We start from the raw sequence: 18,769 nt of genomic DNA on the forward strand, positions 1-18,769 counted from the left end.
AACATCGAACAACGCTGCATTTCATAGGCCAATGACAAAAAGGCTTTGAGCAGAATGTCACAGCAAGCGTGGCCCGGCTTAAGAATGCAACACGCCGTGCGAATACTGACAGTAGAGCGCTGCGACTTCAATCGGGAACATCACACCAGCTTGTCCAGTGGTCTGACTCACTTATAGGGTGTTTGAAATCTCATGCACACCTATAAACACTCATACATATACACTCAAGTGTGGCAGTGGCTTTACACAAGTAATTGACCTCATATTAAGTTCAAAACAACAGGGAGTTAATATATTCAAGTGTCTGTCAGCTTCATATCACCTCAAATTTATTAGACTACATTCATTGAGCAATTCTTCATCATGTGCCCCCTTTCATTCATTCTCTGTTTAATGTGTTTGTTTTCTTTTAATATCTTTTATATTGATTATTTGTATTGTGTTGATATTACATTTATGCAGATGAGAGTGTGAAGCTGCAGGGCAGGCAGCGCAGCCACATGTTTCGATGACTCTGGACATGGACGCGGTCCTGTCAGACTTTGTTCGGTCCACGGGGGCAGAACCGGGTCTGGCACGAGACCTGCTAGAAGGTAAGAAACGTTTTTATTTTATTTTTTAAGATACTACTTTTGAATGTTGTGTCTGATTATTACAGTTTGACGAAACATTCATGGATTACTATATTGGCCTGTTGTCGTTTGTCTCTTTGTTTATCTTACGTTTAATGTTATACAGTGCAGTGCGCTGTTATGAGTTTTTGCCTTGTCACAGTCCGCTTTGGCTTCCTAACTAGGGGCTTTAAGACATGTATGCAAGTTTTCCTGTAAAGCTGCTTTGAAACATACTGTATGGATTTGAAATATTTATCGTGATTTGTAAAAGATGAAATGTACTGTAAATATAAATGACTTATTGTAGATTAGTTTCCTAAATCATTTAGGTTTTAGAACACACTAGGGATGCAGCGATTAACCGGCTTCACTATTAACCGCGCTTTAAAATGTCACGGTTAAGTAACTGTAAAGCCTTCGCTACACCGCGTGTTTTTGTTTCACGCACGCACACACAAACCAGAGGCGCGTGCGTCATGATGATGCAGACTCGTTGGTGCACTGTATGACAAAGCTCCGTGTTCAAAAGAATATGTGCGCGTGACGCGTCTCTTGGTTGTTCGTGCATCTGGCTTATGTTTATGTGTGCGCACCTCTGCATGCGTACGTGAAAGAGCCACACTCCAATCGGTCTGTGCATCATTTAAAACCTCCTGCTCGCGGATCAAACCCGGGCGGGGCTACTGGTGGTCTGACTGCATTTCATTACCTTGAATTATTTTAACGCGTTAATGATTAGTGAATTAATAGCATGAGTTAACACGTTAATGCTGCCACCCCTAATATTTATATTTGATTTTTGTGTAATATTAAGCTACACCTGTCAAAATGACTCGCTGTACCTGGTCCAGGATGACCCTGTGTTATTATTTGTTTTGAGAGGCTGTTATCATTTTCACTAATACTTAAAACAAACCAAAATAATATACATTTATTCAGTCCAAATGTAAAATTACATTTATTCAAAAGATCATTAAAATGAATAGCCTACAGGTTTCAAAAGGCTCCTATACTGTTTAAGTCAAAGCCAGCTAGGAAATTATTATTATCTTTTGTCCAAGAATTGTAGAAAACGGCACAAACTGAAAATACAGAAGAATTTAGCAATTGTTCAAAAATTTATTCATGTGATTTGATACATTAATGTTGTAAAATAAATGAATACATAATAACCGTAATAACCGTACAACCGTGATTATTTATCAGACTATAACCGTACCATCAAAATCTATAATCGTTGCATCCCTAGAACACACACACTCAAACTTATTTGCATTTTTAACATTTAAAATCCCCTTATGGAGGAACTGCAAGTTTTGCTCAATTTTTGGTAAAAATGTGTCCCCAAAATACACTGTAAAAAGTGAGAAGTTTAAGAATACTTTAATTGGTAATACCTAAGAAATGTAAGTTGTTTCAACTTAAAGATATAAGTTGAAACAACTTAATTTTTTGGTGTTACCAATTGAAGTTTTTTTTTTTAAGTTGATTCAACTTTTCACTTTTTAAAGTGTATTTTGGGGACAAATTACAAAACTTTTGGGAGCAAAACTTAACAAACCTTAGCAAAGCCTCCATTTGAGGATGTCCTCATTGTAAAAACACTACAAAATATAGTAAACTTTTTTCAAAATTGTAAAATTGTTAATAATTTGTGTGTGTATGTGTGTGGTACTGGATTTAAAAACATGATTTCTAGGGGAAAAATGTAGGAAAGTTTTGTCTTGCTGTATTTTGCATAGTATCATCAAGTATGTCTTTGATTTATAACCCGCATGCTGTGTTTGCTGTAAATCATTAAATCAATAATTGCAGGAAATGTTGTATGTTATATGAGCTGTGTACAATAAATTATGCAGCGTTGCACTTTCCAATGGAGAAATATGCATTTCTTGTTACGTTAGGAAGCCATTTCAACCTCATTATGTCATTCAATTTATTCTTTATTCAGTGTGGTGCACTTGCAGTAATGTCAGTCAAGCTTGATGTTGATGATGGTCTTACAGTATTTTAGTTTAATAAATATTTTAAACCTTTTAAACGATTTGGGTTTCTTGCTGCTGTTCCTTTAAGATTTGATTTATTTTTAAAAATGTTTTTTCTTGTGATTTACTAGACTTTGCTGCTGGAATAGTCGTGCCGAATAGATGTCTTTACGTTTATGCACGACAGTGTTCAGTCAAGCAGAAAATGCACTGTCGAATCTACCATGGCCTTGTGTTTGTTGTTTATTGTGGTGTATATTGTTTTCCAGCAGGGTAGTTATATCAGTTGCGCATCTTTATTTTGTTTCTCATCTACATAACCTTTGTGTGGGTCAAATAGTTGCAGTTTGTCACGCTTTGATTTGTATTTTAACTCTAGCCTTTTTGGCTGCAGTGAGAAGAATTGGAGCTCAGTGCTTTCAACTCTCTTGATGGTCTCATGGGTCTTGTTTTTTTTTGTTTTTTTTTGCTGTGATAAGGGCTTTGTGTTGGTCTATATTCTGCTCTGATTGGCAGCAATGAGAGGACAGCAGTGAGGGCAGATTTAGGGCCCCGTGCGACGGCTTTACGAGCAGGGTCCCCCGGGAGACCTTTGTGCCCATTGAGTGGAACTCATCGAGTGGCCACAATCACTGGCACAGAGGTACAGTCTGTCTGGAGGATGCAGACCATAGAGAGAGTAGGAGACATATCGACAAACAGGAAGGCAAGAAATATTTTCTTTAAAAAAAAGAGCTGCCCAAAGAAAAGAATGGCAACCTTTTGAAACACAATGTAATGGAACAACAGAGATGAGAACATCCTTCAATAAAGGCAACGAGAAGAATAAACCTTATGGCTCTGCACCAAACCCTAGTGAGTTGCCTTTTTAGTCAGGATGTTCATAGGCATGCTCTGTATATATTAGCAGGAAGCCTAATAAACTGCTAACAAGAAAACATGTCAGGTGCACTTTTTGCATCACATATGCACCAAAACAAACATCCGCTTTTTGTTCAGCATCAACTACAGTAGTCAGCTCTCCAGGTGCTGACACTGTCCTCACCTGCTTGGCCAAGGCCACCACAATCACTCAGCGGCCCAAAGACGTACAGCTCATATGGCATGCGATGAAATTAACCATCTGTTTAAAAACTAACCAGCTTGACGCTGACACATCAAAGATGTTTTGAATTCAATTCTAATTTATTTTAATTTCTTTTTTCTGATGAACACAAAAGAAGATATTTTGAGAAATTATGGTAAACACACAGCAGTAAGTGACCATAGACTTCCATAGTAGGAATAAAAAAATATGATGGAATTTAATGGGTACCGTCAACTGTGTGCTTACCATCATTTATCAAAATATTTTCTCAGTCATTTATCACAATACTTCCAATACCAAAATATTTTTTCCTACTTTTGGAAGTCAACTATAGTCACTTACTACTGTGTGTTTACCATCATTTCTCAAAATATCTTTTTTTGTGTTCATCAGAAAAAAGAAATTCATACAGGTTTAGAACAACATGAGGATGAGAAAATGATGACAGAATTTTAATTTTATCACTTTAATGAAACATGTATGAATGCATGCAGGAAGCAAAGTATCAAAACAAGTTACATTTATTTTAAAGAAATACAAATAAACTGTCTTTTTATAAGATAATTGCCTAATTTATAAAACAAAATATATATGTGACCTTGAACCACAAAACCAGTCATAAGGGTTGTTTTATTTTAATTGAGATTTATACATCTTCTGAAAGCTAAATAAATACAATTTCCATTGATGTATGGTTTGTTAGGATAGGACAATATTCAGTCGAGAGACAACTATTTAAAAATCTGAGGGTCTAAATATTAAAAAATCACCTTTTAAGTTGTCCAAATGAAGTCCTTAGCAAAACATATTACTAAAAATAATATATATTCATTTTTATATATATTTACAGTAGGAAATTCACAAAATATCTTCATGGAACATAATCTTTACTTACCCTAATATTTTTCACATAAAAAAATCGATAATTTGACCCATACAATGTATTGTTGGCTATTGCTACAATTTAATATACACATGCGACTTATGACTGGTTTTGTGGTCCGGGGTCACATATTGTTGAAATATAAAACTTAAAGTATTGCTTTACAGGCACATCCATAGATTAAAAAGTCAGCTCAGTGTTTTGTCTAATACAGCATTTTATCCTTCATAAATCATGGCGTACATCAGTGAATGTACTGAACCAGCCATTCTGGATGTCGCATCGCATAAGCAATTTTACGATCTTTGTGCTGTAACGTGCATTTAAACCTCTCTCTAAGGCTGTTCAGTGTTTTAGTAGTAGACACGTTCCTCTAGCACTGATCTAGGATCAGCACCTACTCACTCAATTTTATCCTCACATATCTCTGCAAACGAGTAAAACTGGTCTCAGTTCGGTTCGTCGATATGAGGTGCCGTTATAAGGAGGAGCTTGTTATTCAGAATTAGCAATTTGCTAATGCTCTTTTAATGGGCTTGCTGCTGACATTTCGACAATCTTGCCTCTAACAAGCCGTAGTTATGAATGAAAAGGGTATCAACTGCCTCCAGTTCTCCCCAGAAGATTCAAAATAAATAGCTGTCGTTTCAGTCGAGCGCAACGTACTTTGTATCAGGAAAGAGTCGGAAAACAAGCCCGGTCTTTTACTTGTTTATGGGTTATTAGGTCTGAAAGTAAAATGATGATTGTCCCACTGCTCTGTTATGTAATCTATTGTGTCCTACGGAGCTTATAAGCACAGGACTGAGCCGATTCCCAGAAAGCAAAAGGCAGGAATGTTGTTATCAACCTACACATGTGCTTGGATGTCTGCAGAAAAGGAAAACAAGAGGATAGGCCGTATAATTTTTTTTTTGCAATGTCGTTACTCCATACGTATGTATAGGACTCAAAAGGAAGAGATACAGTATAATGAGAGAAAGGGGACAAAAATACATACAGTATAGTGAGGTTATTAAATAAAATGTGTTTATTGTCAACATTTCACTTGCTTCATCCGCCATGTTTAATTTATGCACTATGCCCATCACGGTGCTTCATACCTCGTTCAGACTTTCATGCTGTGTTCAATGAGGTCATTAGGAGGCGTTTCTAAATCTGGTTGTCATAAACAAATGAGAACCATCCACTTCAGTAACTGAAAAGATGACGTGAACTCCACTGCTCTCATTGGTAGTCGCCCCGGAGAAGGCCCTCATCATTTGCATAAAGTTAAACTTTTCTTAACTTTCTCGCATTGCCCCATCTGGTCCCCAACAGTCATTTTTGCTTGTGTCGCCAGAAGTCACCTAGCTTCAATTGAAATTAATGAGATCATCGCTCTGCTACTGTTATGTGGCATTCACACCAGACGCAGAAGAGGCGGCAAGCGCGAGTGATTTACATCTTAAGTCAATGCAAAGCTGCGAATAGGCATCCTGCGGCGAGGCACGCGCGAATGGCGCGGTACGAATTGAGTGTTGCCGTGTAAAACACGCGCATTGAAAAATCTGAACTTTGGCGGATATTAGCGCAGCAGTAATCAATAAAGAGCTTGTTCTAGTAGTCACGTGATTACAGGGAGCGAGCGTAGTCGCAGTAGCCCCTCCCATGACGCGAATTTCCGGGTGAATGTTTTGAATGACTAGAATTTCACGCGCGGCTTTCACATGTGAATGATGCGATTGAACTCAAAATGCTCGAGCGTCCAACTTTTCTGCCTCTACCGTGGCGGGTGTGAACGTACAGTTAGTCGCTGGCGGTCTGAATGGGGCGTTATGCTGTGTGCACACCACCTGTGACTATTATCAGCAGAGCAATGCTGTCTCGTTCATTCTAATGGAAGCTCGGCAACTTCCGGAAACAGGAGCATGACAAAGTTGAGAACAGTTTAACTTCATGCAAATGACGATGCGACTTTCAAGAGTGACTACCAATGGGAGTGAAGCAGTGGAGTTTAAGTCATCTGTCTTTCATAATTTACTGAGAGGACGGTTACTTATTTGTTTATAATTGTTAATAGGACAACCAGAATTAGGAACCCCTCTTAACGACCTCACTGAAAGAGATAATAATAATAATTTGTAAAATTTTTACTGATGGGGCAACACACCAAACCTGAATTCAACAATTTGCGTGAGTAGATTACATACAAATTCAATGCAAAGAAATAAATAGACACAAACTCGCACGGGGCGATTGAAATTACACGAATTGCGCGGCGCGATTGCCACAATAACACATGCTATTCACTTTAAATGCATCTTCGCGCAAGTTGAAAATACTCAACTTAAGCAAAAAATTTGAATGACACAAAGTTAAATCCCGCAAGTAATCTAGAGCGAGGAACGCAATGCTTTCCATTAGGGTTGTACGCAGCATAAAGGTACATTCACACTATAAGCGACATTTGCTGTGTGTGGCTCATCTCTTTCAAAAGAGGCGTTTCTAAATCTGGTTGTCATAAACAAATGAGTAACATCCACTCCGGTAACTGACGAGAGACGGATGACGTGAACTCCACTGCTTCGTTCTCATTGGCAGTCACTTCCGAAAGTCGCTCATATTTGCATAAAGTTAAACATTCCTGAACTTTGACGCGCAACTGGACATTGCTCCATCCAGTCGCCTTAGGAACCCCTCTTAACTACCTCACTGAAAGAGATAATAATAATAATTTGTTAAATTTTTACTGATGGGCGATACACCAAACCTGAATTCAATGATTTGCGCAAGTAGATTACATACAAATTCAATGCAAAGAAATAAATAGACACAAACTCACACGGGGCGATTGAAATTACACGAATTGCGCGGCGCGATTGCCGCGATAACACATGCTATTCACTTTAAGTGCATCTTCGCGCAAGTTGAAAATACTCAACTCAAGCAAAATATTTGAATGACACAAAGTTAAATCCCGCAAGTAATCTAGAGCGAGGAACGCAATGGTTTGCATTAGGATTGTACGCAGCATAAAGGTACATTCACATTATAAGCGACATTTGCTGTGTGTGGCTCATCTCTTTCAAAAGAGGCGTTTCTAAATCTGGTTGTCATAAATAAATGAGTAACATCCACTCCAGTAACTGACGAGAGACGGATGACGTGAACTCCACTGCTTCGTTCTCATTGGTAGTCACTTCCGAAAGTCGCTCATAATTTGCATAAAGTTAAACATTTCTCAACTTTGACGCGCAGCTGGACATGCTCCATCCAGTCGCTAACAGTCACTGTCCCTCGTGTTGCTGGAAGTTGCTACCTTCCATTGAAATCAATGAGATCGTGTCGCTCTTCTACTGCTAGTCTCTGCTAGTCTGAATGCAGCTTAAGTCTCTGATGTGCACGCAGAATTAGAGTTTGTCCGAGGGAACGAATTAAAAACCTTAACCCTTGTGCCTTGTTCCAATTCACTACCCTTTCGTGTTGTTAGCGGCCAAAAAAGGCCACTAAATTAAACGGCTGTAAAAATGTATCAGATTAATATTTTTTTTAAATTTTTTTGCATAAATCTGTTAATCAACCTCAGAACTGATCAAAACTACCAAATGTTTCCAAAAATTTCATGATTTTAACTCTTTAATTGCCAAGCTCATAAGTGATGCCACTGATTTGAGAAAAAAAAAAACACAAAATCACTGATTTTCAATATAAAAAGTGATTGTGGACTGAATTTTTTTTCACCCTTTTCACAGTCTTGGGCATGCCAAAAATTGGTAAAAACATTGGCTTTGATGCATTTTTAGTTTTTGTGCAGCATCAGATTAAATTTTTTTCTCCCTCATTTATTGTTTGTGGCCATTTTTTCCCCATTGACTTCCATTATAACAACATTTTTTGATTGCAGAGCCATGACACCTTATTACCATGCATTTTTGATTCTTTGTGGTTTTAGTTTTTGCAAAGAGGTAAAATTTGTCATTTTTACTGTTGATCACCATGTGGCACAATTAACCCTTTAGTAGCCTGTGCAAAAAAAAGAGCTTGAATTCTGGATTGTACATTGAGTTATATGGACTATAACAGCATATTAGAGAGAGAGAGAGAGAGAGAGAGAGAGAGAGAGAGAGAGAGAGTGTGTGTGTGTGTGTGTGTGTGTGTGTGTGTGTGTGTGCGTGCGTGCGTGCTTGCATGTGTGTGCGTCTGTGTGGAAAAATCTGTAAAATATCTTCTCTTCATCAGATTTATTAACAACATTTATTATGAACCAAAATGCAAAAACAACTTCAAATAAACTGAACAATGAAGCAAGAGTAGAGGATGGATGGAGAACTAAACAATCAAACTAATTTTTTGGTGTGTATATGTGTACGTGTGTGTGTTCAGTCTTTTTAGCAGGACTTGCAGCATATTACTTGGTGCTCTCTGCAAGTGTGTCTACCACAACGGATACAAATGCTGACTGTTCTTTTTTTGGTTCTGTACACCACTTGCATGTTCCCCTCTTCACTCCTGAGCTGCTGGTGCCTGCTGGTGTCTGTGGATTTGTGTCTAGAGGGACAGCTACAGGAGACTAAATCCCTCTCACCAGTGCAGCACTAACTGGTGCGCGAGGGAGGTGCTCTCTCCGCAATACTAACACTAACCCTACACACACACACACACACACACTCGTACACACACACACACACTCGTACACACACAATGGTTTTATAGTCCATATAACTCAATGTACATACCAGAATTTATGCTCTGTTTTTTTGCACAGGCTACTAAAGGGTTAATGGTGCCACATGGTGATCGACAGTAAAAATGACAAATTTTACCTCTTTGCAAAAGGAAAAGGCACAAAGAATCAAGAATGCATGGTAATAAGGTGTCATGGCTCAGCAATCAAAAAATGTTGTTATAATGGAAGTCAATGGGGAAAAAATGGCCACAAACAATAAATGAGGGAGAAAAAAATTTAATCTGATGCTGCACAAAAACTAAAAATGCATCAAAGCCAATGTTTTTACCAATCTTTGGCATGCCCAAGACTGTAAAAAAGGTAAAAGAAAATCCAGTCCACAGTCACGTTTTATATTGAAAATCTGTCATTTTGTGTTTTTTTTTTCCCCAAATCAGTGACACTACTTATAAACTTGGCAATGAAAGAGTTAAAATCATGGAATTTTTGCAAACATTTGGTAGTTTTGATCAGTACTGAGGTTGATTAACAGATTTATGCAAAAAAAATGTGAAAAAAATTTCATCCGATAAATTTTTACAGCAGTTTAATTTAGTGGCCTTTTTTGGCCGCTAACAACACGTAAGGGTAGTAAATTTGCCCACGGTATATTGTTAAGTTTTTGAAAAATTTCAAAGCATTTTCTTAAAATATGTGTAAATATAAGATTTGTCACCAAAAATCATTCCATTTGCTGAAACACAGAGAAAGTTGTGGCCAAATTAAGACAAAAAAATTGCAAAAATGGCCAAAAATGGCCCCAACAACACATAAGGGTTTTAACTAACTGTGGGTTCACACTCGCAATTTGTGCGAGTAGATTACATACAAAGTCAATGCGAAGACGCAATCAGAAGCGTCCTCGCGTGGGGCGATGTGAATGACGGGTTATGTGCGGCGCGTTTGCTGCGAAAACATGCGCTATTTGCCTCAAACGCGTCTTCGCCCAAGTTGAAAATATTCAACTCCAGCGAAAAATTCGCATGACACAAAGTTAAATCCTGCGAGTAATCTAGAGAAAGTATCGCGATGCCCCATGTTTGGCGTATACGTAGCATTAGGAATGGAATCAGCATCCAAAAGTATGATGCCCTTATGCTACGTACTCACCAAACACAGGGCATTGCGTTACTCGCTCTAGATTCCTCCTGGGATTTAACTTCGTGTCATTTTTCGCTCGAGTTAAATATTTTCAACTTGTGTGAAGACGCATTTGAGGTGAATAGCGCGTGTTTTCGCGGCAAACGCCACATCCATATCCCATCTTTCGCATTGCCCCACGTGAGGACGCCTCTGATCGCGCATTTGCATTGACTTTGTATGTAATCTACTCTCGCAAATCGTTGAACTCGCGTCTGGTGTGAACCCACAGTAAAATGTAGTCAGCTCACTAGGTTTAGGAACTGGTCAACACTGGGTTAGTGTGAGACAAAGGCTTTGCAGAGATATGCCTTAAGCTGACTGCAGTGCATGCTAGCTTGATAAGCACTGTTTTAGGGATAGCTCGCCTCCATTACACCTTCAGTGAAATTTCAAGGTCACACGACTGTCTGTGTGATTGAAACCATCTTAAAAAAAACTCACACATGGTCACATTGCTCAATGCACAAGCAAGATTTTTGTGCTTGCGATTGATCTGTCTCAGGGAATACGGCATATTGTGTCTGTTGTGAGCATTTTGCTAGGTAATGTAGACTTATTTTCTATTCTTCTCAGGTTAAATATGGGGGTTAGCAGTCTATTATGGGATGGACGAGGACCTGTGCATGTGTATTTTAATAGTATAAATAATGAAAGGACTCCACTGTGAGATTTTCAGTACTCGGCTCTTCACCCTCCTCTTAACTTGGTGTGAGATGCCTCTAAGAACTCTGGGTAAAAACTGCTCCTGGGGTGGCACAGTGACTTACGCCACATTCACACGGGGCGTAAGCGTTGACGCTTCCCATTCACTTTTAATGGGTGACGTCAAGCGTTGGCGAACTGAATTGTGGATCCGTCGGCGCCGCGTCAGTGCCGTTGCTCGCGGCAGAAGTTGAACATTTCTCAACTTTTCAAGCAGCAACGCGTGCGTCAGCCAATCATATCGCCTTATGCAAATAACCTAGGCAGAGCCAGCAAATTACGTTTATGGAAGACCGGTGCTTGTGTTGCGGCCACAGTGATTGGCTGTTGGCCACGCTTCAGACAAGCCTTCCGTTAAGCGTTAACGCTGACGGACCGTGTGAATGCGGCGTTAGTGGGTGGCACTGTTGTCTCACAGCAGAAAAGGTCTCCGGTTCGAGCCCAGACTGGGTCAAGTGGCCTTTCTTTATGGAGTTTGCATGTTCTGGATGTTCACATGGGGTTATAGAGGTACACTTATGTAAACATTTGGTACTAGTATGTACGTTTGAGGTATTAATATGAACTTTGTGAAAATAAGGCACTTGAATTACTGAATAATGATTTTTTTATTGCCATTAAAGAGAAATTACTGGACCCAAACATAAGAGCCTGATAAAAATGCTAATTTCCAAGAAATGTCAGGCGCACTGAGGATTTTGGATCTGAACTCCTCATATGTGGTTAGTCTTCACTTGAATGCAAACGATAACATATTTGTCAATACTATACATTTATTTAAGTGAAAAATCTTAGGTTCGTAGACTTTTTGATATCAGTAATAACACAAGATCAACCCAAATCTTATTTTTCTTTTGACAAGCTATTTTTGAACCCAGACGAGATCAAAGATTTGCCACAAGGTCTGGTTAAGGGTTGATTACCTGATTTTGTCTGAGGAAGTCTGTGTTCCTGGTTGTCGTTTCTACTTAACATTATCACCTTACCTGGGTGTTCTTGCTGCCCGCCCTCCGCCAACCATTTCCCAGTGGAACCTGACTTACAGAAACTGAAATCAAATTCATCTCGGACCCAAAGCTCTGTCGTCACATTCTCACAGCACAGGCAATACGTGTGGTTGGAAGAGTTCTGGGAAACATGACTCAGCCATCACTAGAAGACATTTTGATCTGACTCTTGTTCTGGATTTGGACAGCCGGTGTTGTGATTAAGTTTTGCTCAGAAAATCAGCGAGATAAAGGTTTTGTTTAATCTTTGCAAGATTAAATGGATTAAGCCAAGATTAAACAGCCATTAAAAAAGCAGCAGTAACATCTGACCCAAGTCTTTAGTTGTGGCTTGTGATGGGTGTACTGTCTCCCTCTATAGGAAAAAAATAATCTTTATAAGATTGCCTTGACTTGGAACATATAGGGGTGGTTTCCCAGACAGGGATTAGTTGAACCGTTGTATACACGCCCGCCGACAGGGGGGGACAAACGGGTCTGTTGTCCCGGGCCCAGGGTGAGGGGGGCCCAGAGGGGGGCCCAGAACTGGAACCTATGGAATAATTGTTAAAAAATAAAGAAAATATTTGATTCATTTGATTTGAAGTTCAGTACGCTCAAAATGTCCGGTCATACTCAGCACAAGTCCGGTGCTCAGAAAATAAAATAAAAGAAGAAAATATAGGCCTTATAGAGGAAAATAGAGGAAAATAGAATTCCTAATTCTCCCCATTAGGAATCTGTGACTGCAGATATAGTCACTGCATTGCGTGTGTTTAGAAGTCTGTGCTGTTTGCTGTGAGGTTTTTATGAGAGAAAGCACAAACTATTTAATATTTAATATGTAAAACTTGAATTTGAAATAAAACTTACCGCGGAGAAGATAATGAAATCTCTATCGTCTCTATTGCTAAGTGACGCGACAATTAGGCTATTTATTATTTCTAATCCGTTTACAAGATAAATATACATTGTGTTGTTAAACAGATGAAATTATCTTGATATAGGCTACATTCATTATGAAAAGCCTTTTCTTTTTACTGTTACACTGTAGACAGTAATATATGTAATTTATATAAAACTCTATGGTCGTGACAGCACATTATCCATTATCTGTTGGTTCATGTTGGTCCAGTTTAATTCAGGGTAATCCTTTAATAAAATGTAATTATAAAATATTTTATTGTTTTGTAATATTCCCAGCGCACATTCTCTCAGATCGTTTTAAAACATTTGTTATTATTCTGCAAAATTCCGCATAGATTTTGCAAAAGAAATCCGCAGAAATAGCAAAAAAAAACTCCTTACACAGATTCCTTACACAGCTGTACTACTCTTGCAGCAATTAAAGCAGTTCAGATTTGTTTTAAATGGCAAAATAGTTATATTTCTTTTTTTATTTACATTTTAGAGTATTTTGTTTGTTAAAGTTTTTTTATGATAACCAACAAGCGGTTATAGCAGCCGACAGCAAGTTGACGACATGTTTGATGAATTGAACTCTCAAATCAACACTTCACTTGTCTATAAGAACAACTATATAAAATATATATTTTCAGCATATCACAGTGTTAGTTTAAACGTTTATTATTTACACACATTCTTTTTAAAAAGCGGAGGCAGATTGCTCTGCTGCTCGCAGCTGCAACGGGTGCAGAAATTAAAAAATGAAAAGGGCTATAGCTACAAAACGAAACGAAATAAACATGAAACCGAATAAACATGCAACCTGCCTTATCTTACAACTTCGCTATGCATATTATAGATTATATCTTGGATGTTGTTTGCATAGATTATGCGCAGTATCCAAGGTTTTAATCTAGTCCTCCATTAATATTTTTTCCCGGTGCGCTGAAGGTCCTGCTGTTAAATACGCAACAGCTGCATTATAAATGTGTGGCTGGCTTTGCTTATAGCGGACTCGTGCTATAGGTTAAAAGTCTTACTACGTTTGTTTTGCAATCATCGTCTGTCAAAATGTTATTTTAATTAAATTGAAAAATATAAAAAGATGGAGAAGCCTAAATAAGCCCGAGGTCCGCCCGCGTATCAGCTGTGACGTTAAAATTGGCCGAAACCCGACCTGAGGGGTGTAAAAAGGTCGGGTCGGGCTTGGGCTGAAATGCAGGGCTCTACCCTCAGTCGCAATCATTGAGAAAAATCTAATGCATGCTCATCATGAAAGCTCTTTACAAAATAATATCCCTCGGGGCTTTTGGTTCAAAGTCCAAACACGGCATAATATTAGCTGAAGTTGTTTTACTGATATTTCCAATAGTCTGTTCATAATTCATACGTGATTATATGATATTTTGTGTCAGTATACAGTGTCAGTACACTGAAAAAAATTATTAATTGAATTTAATCATTTTTTTTAAGGTAAGTGGTTGCAATCAATTTATTTAAGCTACATGTAAAACAAAAGTTTTATATTTTATTTTACTTTACTAATCTTTTTTTTTTGTTTAAATGTAGCTTAAATAAATTGATTGCAACCACTTACCTTAAAAAAATTGATTAAATTCAATGAATATTTTTTTTCAGTGTACTACATTTAAAGGTGCAGTGTGAATTTTAGAAGCATCTAGTGGTGAGGTTGCAAATTGCAACTAACGGCTCAATACACTGCTCACCCCTCGCTTTTGAAACACATAGAGAAGCTACAGTAGCCGTCACCGGTAAAACATGTCATCGTCAGAGACAACTTAGTAAAAAAAGTTTGTCTGTTAAAGGTTTCTGTAGAAACATGGCGGCACAAAATGGCGACCTCCACGTAAGGGGACCCTCTGTGTATGTAGATAAAAACGTTTCATTCTAATGTAATAAAAACATAACGGTTCATTATAAAAAGGTCTTTATACACCCCTGATAATATAGTTTTGTATATTATTTTGCATTTCTGTCAAGAGATCCTTCTAAAAATTACACACTGCACCTTTAACTAAATGTTTTATACAATGTATAATATGCAATATTCGTGGGTCCTGAATCTGATAATGCCAAATGTCTTGTTACCGGTAAAAAGTAAGGGGTGGGGGACCCTCTAAGATTATCTTGTCCTGGGCCCAGGCAAGACTGTCAGCTGGCCTGGTTGTATAACATGATATAGATGCTTTATGCATGCTCAAATGTTACCAAAATATTTTGAAAAGCAGAATATTTTGAAAGCACTGACTTAACATAAGGACTATTTTCCCTTTTGTAAACATTCTTGAAAAGTTTTTTCTTATATTGTAAAACAATTTGATAATGCCTACACAATCCAAACGAATATGTGAAAAACAGACAGTAAAGAGATTGGACAGGAAGTTACTTTCTACCGCCTCTCGTTCATTGATTAATACCCATAATCCTTGGCAAAGTGCGGATATACATGTTTCAGAGGCTTTCAGTGGTCATTCGATTAAACCTTAAAGCGTCTTTTAAAATCTCTGGCTGGCTGAAAGATGCACAAATCCATTAACTATGATGAGATTTGTATTGATTGATGTGGGTTTGAATCCTATATACAATAGGCGATGAAAACGGGTTTAGCTTTTTCCAGATTGCCACTATTGAGAGACTAGTTAGGCGGTGAGAATAAATGACTTTTATAAACATCCACACATTTCAGGTTGATCATAGACTTTATATATTTTGATAGAGGTTTTTATTCTAAGCAAAACATATTTTATGTATATCCTTTACATTTAACGCAAGCATTACACAAATCTTTCTGCATTTTTACATTTTTCTAACCTGTTTAAAGAAACACTCCACTTTTAAAAAAAAATATTCTTATTTTCCAGCTCCCAGGGAGTTAAACATGAGATTTTTTAGCATAGCTTAGCATAATCCATTGAATCAGATTAGACCATTAGCATTGCGCTAAAATTTACCAAAGAGTTTCGATTTTTTCCTATTTAAAACTTGACTCTTCTGTAGTTTCATTGTGTACTAAGACTGACAAAAAAATAAAAGTTGCGATTTTCTAGGCTGATATGGGTAGAAACTATACTCTCATTCTGTCGTAATAATCAAGGACTTTGCTGCCGTAACATGGCTGCAGGAAGCGCAATGATATTACGCAGCAACCGAAAATATTACCCTTAGTAACTTTCAATGGCAGGGGACTATTTTTGGGCACTGTGGAATATCATATCAACTACAGAAGAGTCAAGTTTTAAATAGCAAGAATAGCGAAACTCTTTGGTTATTTTTTTAGCGTGATGCTAATGGTCTAATCAGATTCAATGGATTATGCTAAACTATGCTAAAAGTGGTACCGCCAGACCCAGAGATCGACTGAATGGATTCCAAAACGGTAAAACTCAAATGTTTAACTCAAGGGGAGCTGGAAAATGAGCATATTTTCAAAAAAAAGTGGAGTGTCCCTTTAAGATTAACTAACTCTTAATCAATCTATGAACCGCTTATGTTAGCTTTGTTTTCCGTCCTTTCTTTCTCGGTATAAACTTCGACTTTCTCTCTATTCACTGAACATTACTAAAACAAAATGTAAATCGAAGCCTTATTGTATTTTCAACAGATTGTCTTCACCCCAAGCAGAAAGTAGAAGCATGTCTTGTCTCTTTTTATTATCAGACCTGATGTGAAGTAGGACTCTATTGTTTGGAGTTTGATGTGAACTGTTACCGTTTTGTGGTTCTTGCGTTGGCAGCCGCCGTAATTGGTATTTGATTGAAAGGCCTTATGGGAATCGGTAGGTGTAGTCAAACAGTGGCGGGGCGAAATGAATGTTTATTGATAATGACCTGGCATTTAGTGGTTTTGAAAAGATTGCTCTGAATTGTTCAGATGACTCTTTAACTTAACAGGCTTAGGGCACAGCTTGCTCCAACGCAAGCGCCTCTTTTGCTCGATGGTATCTCTAATGTGTGCATTCTCTGTCACACTTATGCAATCTTTCTTAGTGTTCCAGATTAAAAAATGTGTGTGTGTGTTTGTTTTGGTGGATGTAGGTAAAAACTGGGACCTGAGCGCTGCTCTGAATGACTTTGAGCAGCTCCGGCAGGTCCACACTGCCAACCTGCCCAACGTCTTTAATGAGGGCCGATACTACAAGCAGCCGGAGCGTAGCAGCACCCCGCAGCACATCAACAAGCCTGAGCAATGTCTCCAGAAACAGGAGGACAACAATCAGGGTCAGTGTTTGTTTTCTAATACCTTCTCCTATCCCGACTTAAAGGAAAACACCAACGTTTTTCAATATTTTACTATGTTCTTACCTCAACTTAGATGAATTTATACATACCTCTTTTTTCAATGCATGCACTTTTAATCTTTGTACAGCACCTTGTGAATGTGTTAGCATTTAGCCTAGCCCTATTTATCCCTTTGGCTCCAAACAAAAGTTTTATTTTGTACCACCATACTTGCTCGTGTAACTACTCATGTAACAGTTTTTAAATAGGGAAAACATGGAAGTGTTTGGTGGCTTCTAAATTCATCCCTGTTTGGATCCCTAGGAATGAATGGGGCTAGGCTAAATGCTAACACAGTCACGGACGCGTGTACAAAGATTAAGTGCACGAATTGAATAAAAATAGGCATGTATTAACTTCTCTAAGTTGAGGTAAGAACATAGTAAAATGTAAAAAAAAAGGGAAATGCCCCAGTGACAGCTTAGGACAGTATTTTATTTGACAGAAAAGTAATGACTTAACTCTCTATCCTCTCTTTTTCTCTCCTCCAGAGAAGCGTCTGTCTCGGGGTATCTCCCATGCCAGCTCTGCCATCATGTCTCTGGCCCGACTGCAGGTCTCGGGGGATTGTGCCAGGGAGCAGTTTCCCTTGGAGATGCCCATCTACACATTCCAGCTGCCTGACCTGAGCGTGTACAGCGAGGACTTCCGCAGCTTCATCGAGCGTGACCTCATCGAACAATCCACCATGGTGGCTCTGGAGCAGGCTGGTGAGACCCAAGTGCAGTGATGATAAGAACAGATTTATGATATGAACTAATGTCAGATTAGATTGCGTAAGCTATTATGCTGAATGCAAAAGTAATCCCTGATCTTGGATAAACGACAAAGCCAAGTGGACATGTCTGATGAACGTAGACCTGTGCTTTCAAACAATAAAGCTCATGTTAATTCCCGAGCTTTTTGATTTACGACTACGATAAAGATATTAACTAAACATCTGTATTGGTCTCAGAGAGATTAACATCCCATATAGTCATACTGTATTTCCCTAAGGGGTGTGTGGTTCAGTACACCAATGAAAGTACCAAAAACAAACCTCTGAATCCTTATTATTTTGACATTCTCTCTGCTCTGTGTCATCCATGGCTGTGGAATCAGAATGAACTTGTAAAAGGCACTAAATATTGAATACTGAATGTTTGAAGTGACTCAATTCAGATTTTTTTCCCTCATTTGGCACAGATCGGATATAACCCAGAAGTGTGTAAGCAGGAAAAATGCGCATAGATTTTCGAAAATTCGCAGATCGGTTTCAGGCCTCATTCATATGTGAAAATCCACAATGTAGGTGGACAGATCGGATACTCCCATGTCTAGACGTGTCGTGCGTCACTAAAAAAGCAAAGCTGGCAAATGACGTCAACTCAGGTGGACACTGCGTGCGAACTCTTCTTAGCAGCGCAATAAAAGACGACGGCACCGCTTAGTGGAGTAATGTTGAAGCTTTGTCTTTG

At 38.4% G+C, this 18,769-nt stretch overlaps 1 protein-coding gene across 1 annotated transcript in view; it reads left to right on the plus strand.

Annotated features, from left to right (window-relative positions):
• Positions 1-18,769, plus strand: part of otud7a (OTU deubiquitinase 7A) — a 90,094-nt gene that overhangs the window by 39,679 nt on the left and 31,646 nt on the right. The window contains exons 3-5 of the mRNA XM_065292090.2: positions 463-593; positions 17,070-17,252; positions 17,804-18,022. Of these exons, the coding sequence (XP_065148162.1) occupies positions 509-593; positions 17,070-17,252; positions 17,804-18,022 (487 nt within the window). The 5' untranslated portion in view covers positions 463-508. The remainder of the gene's footprint in view (positions 1-462; positions 594-17,069; positions 17,253-17,803; positions 18,023-18,769) is intronic.

The sequence above is a fragment of the Paramisgurnus dabryanus genome, chromosome 23 (genome assembly GCF_030506205.2).
Source record: "Paramisgurnus dabryanus chromosome 23, PD_genome_1.1, whole genome shotgun sequence".
Classification (NCBI taxonomy): Eukaryota; Metazoa; Chordata; class Actinopteri; order Cypriniformes; family Cobitidae; genus Paramisgurnus; species Paramisgurnus dabryanus.